At 35.8% G+C, this 13,329-nt stretch overlaps 1 protein-coding gene across 1 annotated transcript in view; it reads right to left on the bottom strand.

The window, feature by feature from the left end:
- ptprja (protein tyrosine phosphatase receptor type Ja) overlaps positions 1–13,328 on the bottom strand; it is a 33,119-nt gene extending 19,791 nt beyond the window's left edge. The window contains 4 exon segments of the mRNA XM_058781078.1: positions 1,573–1,671; positions 1,849–2,046; positions 2,219–2,240; positions 13,120–13,328. Coding sequence (XP_058637061.1) covers positions 1,573–1,671; positions 1,849–2,046; positions 2,219–2,240; positions 13,120–13,188 — 388 coding nt within the window. The 5' untranslated portion in view covers positions 13,189–13,328.
- Between the last annotated feature and the right edge of the window lies 1 nt (position 13,329).

Below are 13,329 nucleotides of genomic sequence, written 5' to 3'. Positions count from 1 at the left end.
CAAGAGAGTGGACATGTGTGAGTGTGAGAAAGTGGACATGGACATGGACAAACCCCCCAAAAAAGTCTGTCATTATTTACTTACTCCCATAAAACATTTATGCTGATTTTTGCTATACAATGAAAGTGGAGGGTTACCAAAAGCTGTCAAGCTCCAAAAAGGAAAAGTTTTCAAATGTAATTTGTGCATGCACATATTCCAATATGATTTGTAGCAATCAGTCAGGTCGCATGCAATGACCAGTGAATTCGGCATCAGTTATGTCAAAACTTAATGCACAACAATTTGAATATGCATATGCACAAGTGAGATGTGAGAGTTTCAACGGAGGGAAAAAATTTAAACATTTCTAAAAGTTTTGGTTGATTCTTCACACAAAGCTATCATACTGTATGACGCAAGTCATATGGTGTTTTTGTGTCCTTTCTGGAACTTGGCAGACTCTGGTCATCATTCATTTCACTGTATGGAAAAATGCCCCAGACATTGTTAAATATCTTATTTTGTGTTCAACTGAAGAAAGAAAGCCATGAAAGAACAACATGAAGGTGAGTAAATTACATTTTTCATTTAGAAATTAAGGTTTTCAGTAACATTTAAAGCCGTTAGGTATAATGCATTATAAAGGGTTATTATAATGCATTATATTAATTCATAATGTGTGTTGTAATACATTATTTCTTGTCATAAATAATTATAACCAAATTTAAAATGCATAGTATAACAATTAATTAATAAGTGTTATTATAAGGTGGCCAAAATTTCTCAAAGCGTTGCAAATGAAAAAACCCATGCAAATAGAAAAAGCACCTGCAAATTAAGAAAACATCTTCAATTTGACAACACATGCGCTGCAAATACTCACAACACAAAGAATAAAGCAGCATGCTGCAAAAACAGAAACGCGCTGCAAATAGGTACAGACCAACTCGGAAATGTTAAAGGGAACCACAAAGTGACAAACATGGCTCATACGATTCTTTATAGCTTTTTTTTTTTGATATTATTAGCCTAAATAATCTGAGGAAATACACAATTACCGTGAAAGGTTATGTAAGCTGGCTAACTTACTTTTACAACTTCCCTTACAAAAAAATAACCATAGCCTATGGTTTTACTATTAAAATTAATTAATAAATACATTTATTATACATTTATTATATAAAAAATAAAATAAAAATGGTTACTATAGTTAAACCATGGTATGCACAAATTAACCATGGATTTACTACACTAACCAAAGTTTAATCATGGTATTTGTACAACTCTGGTTAAACAAATGGTAATCAATACACCAAAAAAAAAACCTTTACATTAGTAAAGTGTTATCAGGTTTTCTTTAATGCAATGTAACTGTACACATTCATGTTTTTAGAATCACTGTGCAATAATCACATATCAAACATGCTTTTTAATTATTCATGTTTTATTCAAATTAAACAAAAATGCTACTCTATAAGAAGGATGGTGTTGTTTCAGCTGTCTAAAACACACCATATCCAAATATCTTTTTATTTTAAGTTAAGTTGATACGTTATAAATTATTATTGATTGTAGTTGGAAAGGACTTACGGAGAGTAAAAGACTGATTGATCAGTGGAAACTGGCCTGTCCAGTTCAGATACACTGAGGTGGCGTTGGAGTGCGTGATAGTCAGATTGCTGGAATTGTCTGTTGTGCAAGTAGAGAAATATTGAGAATGAATGACTGAAAGAATGAGAAAAGTGCATGAAAAAGTGATATGATGAATGTGATTGAGAGTGAAAAAGACAGAAATAATATTTTCATCCTTTCCGGGCAACAGTGGCCTTAATGCTCAAAGCCGTTATAAAAGTGGTAAAGACTTACTGGTGGAGAGGTTTGCGCAGCACACAACTGAACAGTTGATCTTGAAGTAATACGTGTTTCCTGGCAGCAGTCCAGTTACTGTGATGCTATGCTGAGTGTTTGTAATGCTGGCGTTCTGCACACTGCAGGAGGAGCTGTCTCCTACAAACATAGTGATGTCTAAGGTTGTGGGGGTTGTCTTATATTGGCACACTGCACCTAAATAAAGACACAAAACCAGCATACGATAGGTAAATGCCCAACATTATTTGATGATGCAAATCACATCAAGTGTTTAAGCTTAAAAGTACGGGTAAACATCATTGATACAGACTGCACAAATAAAGACCTATTTATCAGGAAAAGTGAGTTTAGAGATGATTATACTTACATTCAGAGTGCCCACGAGGGATCTGGGGAAGAAAACAACAACACAACTTTGTCAGATGTATTACAGTTTCATTTTGCTTGCTGATTAGCAACACATGAATCCACAGCAGTAACAAGCTTAAGCAAGTTTTAAACTACAAATAAAGCACAACTTCTTTGACAACCACCATTGTGCAATATCAGATATAGATCTATTATCTGCACCACAGTGACGTCAGATGAGCTCTATATGAAAAAAAGAGGAAGTACACACAGCGTAGTATAATGTTACTAAAAAAAAACTGAAGTTAACGAACAGTCTTTTAATGCACATGTTGAGCCAATGCTGTGTGAAGTCCAAGCAAGGCTGACAGTTCTCTTTACCTGCATTAAAGTTCAACTAAACTTAACCACAAATCAAAACATCATTCTTCCTTTCAAGTGGATTATTTGGCCATCGGGGAATCTAGAAACACATGCACAAGCTATATTTACCTATCACTAGTGAAATTAGTTGGGCCAATTAATTACTTTATAAAGCTAAAATATTTTTCTAAAAGGATAAATTGTGCTACTTGGAAAAAGCTAAAATATATTAAAAAAAATTTTGATTAACACTTTTTGGTCACCGCTTGATTCCCATACATTAATTTCTTATTTCACATTATTGACGAGTTCAGTATTATTCTAAAATGTGGGGAATAGTAATAAGGATGAGTAGGTGTATATAGATGTAAGTGCCTGGCATGATATGCTACTACATTTCTTTATTCTGCCCATTTCCCTTTCCTAGTTCTTCTGAGCAGTATTTTCATTGGCCTATTATGAAACTGACACCCACCGCCTGACTATGATTGGTTGCTTATCTGGGACATCTTCATTGTCAAATTTGTAAAGGAAATCTGATCTTTTTTTTTCTGCTTGAGCCACAACTTCCGTATTGGTAACAACAATACTTTCATAAACACATTTTTTAACTCTGTGGTTAGATTCTAGGCACTAAACAACGTGTAACAGTAAGAATGAAGAGAAAGAATACAAACAACACCAACACATTTCATCTATATCATCTCCATCCTTAAATCTAAAACCTTTGGACAGCTTATTTTGTTTGTAATAACAGTTACTGGTGTTGACAGCGTGTAACTAATACAGTCTCTTTGATAGTCCTCATCTGTGCTCACACATGACTTAAAACAAGTGTGGCATGCCTGCTGACACCACACATACAATTTTGTTTTTATTACTGAGATAAAGACACCTTAAATTACAAGAATTTGTTTTTGTATATTATAGTCATCATCTAGCATTAAAAAGCCATTATTACCAGTAAACCCTAAACTGCAAATGATCAAACCTCTGTTTTGTTATACAAAAAGGAACAACAATTAGGAGAGAATGGGGTAGATGAGCCTTTTTTTTTTCTTATGTGGTCCTCAAGATAAGGGAAAATGAGGCAGAAGTACAATGAAAGTATCTAAAGTAGGATGTTGAAGCAAAACTGAATTAGAATGAAGGAATCACTGAAACCAATAAACATTTTAGTCAAAAGATTCTTGGCATGGTAGTTTTTTTTGTTGTTGTTGCAATGCCGAACAGACCATTAGGGACAACAGGTGGAAACATATATCTGATTATAATGTGATGAAAAGCATTTTCTGCTTCTTGTCAGAGAAGGATCTGGTGCACTTGTACACTGTCCCTATCAAATAAACTACAAATAATTGATATACAGTGAGGAAAATAAGTATTTGAACACCCTGCTATTTTGGAAGTTCTCCCACTTAGAAATCATGGAGGGGTCTGAAATTGTCATCGTAGGTGCATGTCCACTGTGAGAGACATAATCTAAAAAAAAAAATCCAGAAATCACAATGTATGATTTTTTAACTATTTATTTGTATGATACAGCTGCAAATAAGTATTTGAATACCTGTCTATCAGCTAGAATTCTGACCCTCAAAGACCTGCCTTTAAAATGTCCACCTCCACTCCATTTATTATCCTAAATTAGGGTGCTTTCACACCTGCCTCATTTAGTTCGGTTGAATCGTACTAGAGTTCGTTTTCCCTCTTGGTACGGTTCGTTTGGGCGGGTGCGCACCAAAAGCGGACCAAACAAGCGTACCGAGACCCAGCTGAAGAGGTGGTCTCGGTCCGCTTCCAAACGAACTCTGGTACGGTTCGTTTAAGGTGTGAATATGAACCGGCCTTGATCCGATCCAATTGCAGAAAGCACGCTCAGAAAACACACAGCTTCCGCATATAGTGCTGTTGTTTGCATTTCAATCGCTTAAATCACTCGTTTTCAAACCGCAATGCTTAAAAACGCATGCAAATTATGAGTTTTCGTGACCATAGCGCCCACAGCAACGTGACATGAGCGCACTAAATAGGCTAAAGCTTGCCGCAAAGCCCCGGCAAAAGTTACTATTTTCCCCAGACACATTCATTGTAAGGAGATATTTGAATTATTTATTAATAAACTAGTGTTTTGTGAGTCAGTGTCACAAAGATGAAGTTAAAAATCCTGACTCGCCATCTCCTCATTGGACGCGCCTTTAGAAAGAAATGCATCTTTACGGATTATAATGTAAGAGTTTTTGTTTTGGATATGCTTTATTTCGTTTTGTAGAAATTCAAAGCTTTCTATAGATATATTCATCATGTCTGCAAGGAAAACATTCAGTTACGGTTCATTTTTGACGGGAAGCGCATCCAATTAGTTTTCTTTATTTTAGAAAGGCACGTTTTCTTGATATTGTGAGTGCACACAAATAAAAATATACCCTTTACAGTTCCGAACGATGTATTATTATTACCTTTTATGAGCAACAATTACGGCGTATTTGTATGATGTTCTGAAGCGCGCTTCAGCTTCCACTCTCCGCACAAACAATTGGATATGCGCCTAGCGCACATTTATCTATGTAAATGTTTAAACTAACATTTTGACATGCTTTGAGTATTTCATGTCTATAGATTTTATTTTTGGCAAGTCGTAATTACAACATTGTATGACATTGTCTCATATATGATGCTCATAGGTTTCTTCATATTGCGTTTTTATCTCATGACAGCAAATCAGTAAAATAATAAAAATTGCACTACGAAAGATCTCCATGATTAGCCTGTTTTTGCACTTCCTGTTTTTCCCTGCTTGAGAATTTCTGTCCAATGAACGGATGACCTTAGCACACGTGTGGTTGTGTTTACAATTTCAGGTTCACTTACAAAAAGGGCAGTGTGAAAGCGAACGCACCAAACAAACAAAAAAAAACATTCTATTTGGTCCGGACCAAAGCAAGTGAACTATCGGACTTTCCTGGTGTGAATACACCCTTAGATGCACCTGTTTGAGGTCGTTAGCTGCATAAAGACACCTGTCCACCCCATACAATCAGTAAGAATCCAACTACTAACATGGCCAAGACCAAAGAGCTGTCCAAAGACACTAGAGACAAAATTGTACACCTCCACAAGGCTGGAAAGGGCTACGGGGAAATTGCCAAGCAGCTTGGTGAAAAAAGGTCCACTGTTGGAGCAATCATTAGAAAATGGAAGAAGCTAAACATGACTGTCAATCTCCCTCGGACTGGGGCTCCATGCAAGATCTCACCTCGTGGGGTCTCAATGATCCTAAGAAAGGTGAGAAATCAGCCCAGAACTACACGGGAGGAGCTGGTCAATGACCTGAAAAGAGCTGGGACCACCGCTTCCAAGGTTACTGTTGGTAATACACTAAGACGTCATGGTTTGAAATCATGCATGGCACGGAAGGTTCCCCTGCTTAAACCAGCACATGTCCAGGCCCGACTTAAGTTTGCCAATGACCATTTGGATGATCCAGAGGAGTCATGGGAGAAAGTCATGTGGTCAGATGAGACCAAAATAGAACTTTTGGTCATAATTCCACTAAACGTGTTTGGAGGAAGAAGAATGATGAGTACCATCCCAAGAACACCATCCCTACTGTGAAGCATGGGGGTGGTAGCATCATGCTTTGGGGGTGTTTTTCTGCACATGGGACAGGGCGACTGCACTGTATTAAGGAGAGGATGACCGGGGCCATGTATTGCAAGATTTTGGGGAACAACCTCCTTCCCTCAGTTAGAGCATTGAAGATGGGTCGAGGCTGGGTCTTCCAACATGACAATGACCAAGCACACAGCCAGGATAACCAAGGAGTGGCTCTGTAAGAAGCATATCAAGGTTCTGGCGTGGCCTAGCCAGTCTCCAGACCTAAACCCAATAGAGAATCTTTGAGGGAGCTCAAACTCCGTGTTTCTCAGCGACAGGCCAGAAACCTGACTGATCTAGAGAAGATCTGTGTGGAGGAGGCCAAAATCCCTCCTGCAGTGTGTGCAAACCTGGTGAAAACTACAGGAAACGTTTGACCTCTGTAATTGCAAACAAAGGCTACTGTACCAAATATTAACATTGATTTTCTCAGGTGTTCAAATACTTATTTGCAGCTGTATCATACAAATAAATAGTTAAAAATCATACATTGTGATTTCTGGATTCTTTTTTTAGATTATGTTTCTCACAGTGGACATGCACCTACGATGACAATTTCAGACCCTCCATGATTTCTAAGTGGGAGAACTTGCAAAATAGCAGGGTGTTCAAATACTTATTTTCCTCACTGTGTATATATATATATATATATATATATATATATATATATATATATATATATATATATATATATATATATATATATATATATGATGAACTAAACCAGTTGTGTAATATCACATTAAAATACCAGTTTACACTTTGGAGATTTAACTTAATTTCAGTACCTTATGGTGGGGTAAGTTAAAACGCTGGCTCAACTTACCCCACAGCATTTGGCTCACTTTGCCCTATAGCTGCCATTTTGGAATAAACTAACTAGCTTACCAATTCAAGCTAATATTTAGCTAAATGATTTGCATGGTTTTATAGGTTGCTAAAATCACTAATATGCATCATAAATATTTTTAGACCTGGATAAAATTGCCTTTGATATAACATCCATAACATCTGTTAAACAGTTTTTAAAGTAAATGGGTGCCTTCTACTCCTCCCATGTGTTTATCCTTTTCACAGTCCAAGATACAGGGGTGGGTCAACTAACCCACTGGCTCAACTCACCCCACTCTCCCCTATATTGTTGAAAACAATCAATAGACAAGAAAAAGGACGCTGGCCATTTTGAACACACATAATTGAAAGCAACAAGAACACAGTTCTCATTGAGTGTGCCAGTTGGGACAGGCATATACAGAGTCTATGGTGAACTATGCTTTTTATGAAGGCTGACTTCAAACACTGCTGAAACGCTATACAAACACTGTACCATCTAGGCTTTGGCTTTATTCATTCCTGGTAAAAGACATGCAGTATTCTTGATTTCATGTCAAAGCCAAAATAACAGACATGGCAGAAAGGAAATTCAGTTGTCCATTAAGGAAGTTATGTAAACTTAAAATAATAAAACGAATTAGGAACTTATGTGCAAATGATATCTAACTAGCTGTTGAAACTAAATCGTTAGTTTCACATGTCTAGTGATGCATGTAAATCACACGCATCAAAGTCAATGGACCCTTTTCACATTTCCAGGTTCATCATAGTTGGGTGAACTTCTCTGAAATGTCAAAGAGAAACTAATTTTAATTTAAATCATTTTTGCATTCTCATTTGTTCTAACAGCAAAAGATAAAATCCACGATAACATTTCCCAAAAGAGGAAAAATAGCTTTATGTTAAAGTTTTTATGTTACATACTATAAACGTAAAATACTTTTTAAAATGATCTTTAATAATTTTAAAGAAATAATATATAAATAATGAATTTAATATTATGAAATGTGCTCATTTATTTGAAGTTGATTCTCAAAAGCCTGTGATTTTGAGTAAGGCCTGTCTGTATTTGACTTTAAATGATTTTGTACAATTAAAAGGCTATATATAGCCAGACAGTTCAAGTAGGAAAAAACTTTACATTAGCAAAGCTACAGCTCACTGAACAAAGCATCCAAACTCTTAATAGCTAGCCTTCTTTACATTTTTTCAGTTTAATCAGTTCCTCAATTCAAGTTTCCTTAAAATAATGAGGGAAACATATTTCTTTCTCAATATTTTCTATACAACACTGAACCACAATTTCTTTAATAAAATACACACACTATTTTTAATTATTACCTTAATTTTTTTCAATGGAAATTACAAGACCCATGATTAATTTTTACAGTGTACAATATACCCAATATGTTACCCTAATACCTGCAGCTTACATCTGTACTAATGAAAATGACAAACTTTGGAATTGAAATAGCCTTTTCCCCCCCCATTTTATTTGATAGTGCAATGCTCATACTCCCACACTCATATGTTTCTATGGACTCTTATCTGCAGCCCTACAGATCAGCCCTTCCACTAGCCGCAGGAAAAAAGCCTTACCCAGAATGCACTTCACTTCCGATGACTCTAGTATATAATGCTTTGGTCCAGATATTACACTATGAAAAAGAACTAGAGGAATACCTCAACTGTACTACCAAACAATTTTGCACAACATACACAAAACAAAGATATACACAGGCCTTCTATGATATATACAACTGCTACTACCAAAGCACTAAAAGTAGAATTCATATTAGGCCTGTTAGTTCAACTTCACAAAAATCAGACTAAAGCATTTACCATATATTTTTTTAAATGACAAGTTATTACTTTGGTCCAGCTTTTAAAGTGCACGTGACTAGACTAATGGTACTAAAATTTTGATAAAATGATATCTAAATGTGCTTGGTAATACACAGCTGCATGGGGAAGTTCAGTACCAAACATGACGTTCAGTCTTTGAGGTTAAACATGTTTCAGCAATTTTCCTGGAGTCAAGCTGAAGTTGTTCTCTGAGAATGTCCAATGTGTGTCAGAATATCACAAAAGCCTCAAACTTCTTCATTTCGAACTGAGACAAGAGCTGTTTCAGCAATACACCCTGTGTATTGCTGAAACGCTGTGTTAGATGACTGTTCCCATCTAAAGAGGGTCAGAGAACTCAAAATACACACTGCACAGAGATCATCATCACATCTGTCTGTAGAAACAAGTGTAAACACTCTAGGGGTGTTATTAGAGCGCCCTTTAAAACGAGGGTAGCATTACTGTAATACAGTACAGCCTGTCACACGTACTAGTGTATGTACAGAACATTGAGAAATCAAACAAAACAAATTGTTTGTGATGTGTTTGTGCTTAAGTTCCACTCCACATTTGCATCACTACAGATTGTATAAGAGCCCTGCTCTTCCTATTGAGCTCCAAGGCCTTCTACAGCCTATTAAATGCATGCAAATACACAGCGACAGACACCGTATTTGCATGTTGCTGTTACTTCTCCGTCTGGGCAACATACAGATAAACCTACAATCTTTCCCCAGCGACGATGAAAGGCTACCTCACATAACACACCTCTGAGTGGGTGTTTTAAATTTCGGTGTGTGTATGCCTGAGAGAGAGGTGCACGTACAGTATGTTTGAACTTCTGTATAAATGTTTTTTACTAAAGACTTCAGAGTTTTTCTTGACAGAGTTTGAGATATGAAGGGTGAGACGTAGTGTAGACAGGACAGGAAATGAGACATAGACAGACTTACAACTATGAATAACAAACTGATCTGAAACTCCACCTAAGTGTTTTTACAGAAGAATAGAAATACATGCAATATTCATCTAATGACCAGTTGTACACAATACTTGTCACATAAAATACGGTCATAATTGTTGTAAATTAATTATACATTGCCTTGCCTATTCTTTGCAAAAGTGCAGCATAATTCAACAGAGCAGCATTCTGACAATTCAACTTTAATGGCATATTAGCATAAATGTTAAATTATCTGTTTATTTATGACTTACGCAATTTTATGATGCCTGACATTTCAAGTTTGTGCGCATTTCAACTAGCTGTGACATACAATAACCCATTGAATGTGAATGAATGGACCAAAATTTACATTGAACACAGAACTGTGTGAGTGTGTGTGTCTAATCTATTCCACCCCGGAATAAGCCAGAATCCTTCTACAAGAGGGCATTATGTAAAACTGGACACAAGCATGTTTGGGGAGGCACAGAGATGAGCTTTATCTCACAGATTTCCAAACTTGGGGAAATGTACTGAAGTTCCAAACTTTAGAAATGAAGCACGCTTTCAAGTAAGTTGCACAATTCAGGCAGAGCTTCTGTTTTATTTACTTTCTTGTTTAACCAGCAAGCACCTCTGAGTCTCAAAGCTACTCAAAAATGTAGCTAGTTAAGCTATCAAGAAATGTACAGATACAGTAGTATAAAAAGCAATACTTCATATTTTTACATAAAAATATCAATTATTGTAGGCCTGTATTAAATAAATAACTGTAATTTCATCTAATGCGTTTTTTTTAAAACAAAGTCATCTTCTAAAGACAAAAAAATAAAAAAATTATACGAGTGGTTTAAAAAATAGATAATGTGAGGACACCTAATTTTAACCTACAGCCACTATACTGTAAAGACAAAGCATTTCTAAAATGTACACAAAGATGTTCACAAAACATTATGCACTAAAAATGAGCACATAAAACATTACAGTATGTTTAAACTGTTAACATATTGTACAGTACTAATTAATTTAATTTAATTTTTTTACATTTTGTGGTGGAGACATACCATATGTGATATGTACCATGTACATAATAATTCATAAAAACATGTTTTGATAGTCATTTAGAAATGTCATTTGTTTCAATTGGTCATAGGTAAAAATTCACTTCATCCAGTGTTTTTTATGTTTTCTGTATCTACCTCAGAAACATCATCTAATATAGTTAGTGAGCTGTATGATTCAGACTGAATTGCAAAACCGTTTCACCAGTTCACTGAAAAGAAGCAAATTCATTCACAAATGTAACATTGTTGTGATTCTAAACAGCTGACAGAAAAATACTAGACAACTTGACTGTGGAAATATTGTCAGGGTAAATGTAATGCTGTGGGAATTTTAGGAGTAAAATATCTTGTAATTAACATTTTTCACTTTTTTTGTTTTTTCAGTGTAGTTTTTTTATTTTATTTTATTGTACATAATGCACACCAAATTCTTTGAGAATATATAATTGAATTAACATTTTAGCCTGATGGGAAAAGCTCTAGTATGGAAGACAGATAGAGCAAAGAATTAGCTCTGCTTAAATAAAATGTTTTGTATTTATTTTAAAACAAACAAACAAATAACATGACAATCACATCAAGAGCAATATTACCTTCAGCTCAATATTCTGGGTATAAATGTTTGATGCTTGAACAGAAATTGCATAAACTTCACTAACACACTGAATAATTAACAATAATAGAATATTTCTCCTATGTCTACTTTTATTTATTAACTTTTAATCCATGTGTATACGTCAGGATTTGTATAATATGCACGTCAAGTTATTCATCCATACAGCCAAAATGGCCAAGTGCATAGGCAAAAAATGTCTCTGTTAAAGTACTTCTTCAAATAGCAACACCACCCATAATAATGGTTATCACTACAGATGGCTGCAGTGATTAGAAATGAGACAGGGAACGGTGGTGATCTAGACCGTTTTCTTTTCCCTGTTCCGCAGCTCTACGTCACAGTTTCCCCTTTTCTCCTCTGCTGCCCACAGCGGTTTATTCTTCCTAAATGGGCCGGGCATTATTTTCATGAGACATTCATGCAAAACACTGTACTTTCCTGGTGGTGTTAATTGCTGCACATCAAGGATTAATGCCATTTGGCACGCACATTTGCGCAACAGGAGAGAACAGAGATTTCCTCTATATCAGGCAGTGGAATCATCATTTGGTTTCTTGTGAATCTGTGCAGGCCATTCCTTAAAATCACAGGCCTTATCTAGGTTTGGACAAAACTGTCCATGATGTCTCCATCCAGTTACACCAGCAGTTAATAAGGTTATTGGTGTAAGTTTAACAAAGGCACTACTTCAAAGGCAACGGTTATATAGCCTACAACACATAAGAAGCAAACTTCATATGTAAAACGTGATATCATATGACACTATCACATCTGCACATGGAGAAATTGGGGTCAGAATCCTGTATTTGGGTGAGGTTATTGAAAATAAGAGAAACACTTATTCAATAAATCACCGTCAGGACAAAACCAACCCCCAAAAATTCCTGCTGTCTGTCAGCTTGCCAGTCTCTATCTGTCACACCAACGCAAACCGACTGAGATGAGATGAATCTAAGAAATTTGCATAGATTACGGTTGCACTTCTTGTTAAAGAGAACATAATGGAAAATGTTCGCACATAGCCTACCTAAATTCAACCTTAATCATTAAACCCACTGATGCCAGATATCTTAGAACAGCCATATTCATTAAGCAGAGGCGGAAAATATCAGTTTACTAACATTACTATTGTGCACTAATCTGCAGCTGTGCATGCGGTCAAGACTTTTGGGGAAGAGTTTGTAAGCAGGAACAGAAGTTATTTACAACTTTCCATGAACCATGAGAAAAAGTGTCAATTTGCCTATATTTCCCTTTCAAATAAACTCAAGATAATAGTGTTGTTCTTGTTATTGCATACAAAAAGCATGTTAGCACATATCGTGCAATAATATTTAAAAGTAGAACTAAACAGTTCCAAAACGACGTTAAATTGTAGTTAAAACTCTTAAGAGAACTTAAGAAACTGATGAGGTTCAGTCACACAGGATGTCATACAAGCAAGCATGATTTATTTTAACAGAGACACGAACGAAACTAGTAGCTGCTACTGTAAAGAACCAGATTTGAAAAAGGGAGACGAACGCGGATCTAAACATCTACACTTAACAAGACGAGAAAAAAAGAAAGAAAGAAAAAATGAGAAAAAAATAACTTACCGAAACGAGCACAGCAAACAAGACAGTTGCACGGAAGACACTGGCTTGAAGTAAAAAATGTTGACCCATAGTGGCAAAAAAAAACAAACCAAAAGATTTATGTTATTTCATAATTTGGTTAATTTCTCAGAGACTTTGTTATCTAGAAAAAACTGTTTCTATCGTGCAAGATGAAAACGCTGCTGAGGTGCGATGCTGCTCATTCCTGCT

The sequence above is a fragment of the Onychostoma macrolepis genome, chromosome 07 (assembly GCF_012432095.1).
Source record: "Onychostoma macrolepis isolate SWU-2019 chromosome 07, ASM1243209v1, whole genome shotgun sequence".
Taxonomy (NCBI): domain Eukaryota; kingdom Metazoa; phylum Chordata; class Actinopteri; order Cypriniformes; family Cyprinidae; genus Onychostoma; species Onychostoma macrolepis.
Note: the sequence above shows the minus strand (reverse complement) of the source record. Positions and strands in the feature narration are given on the sequence as shown.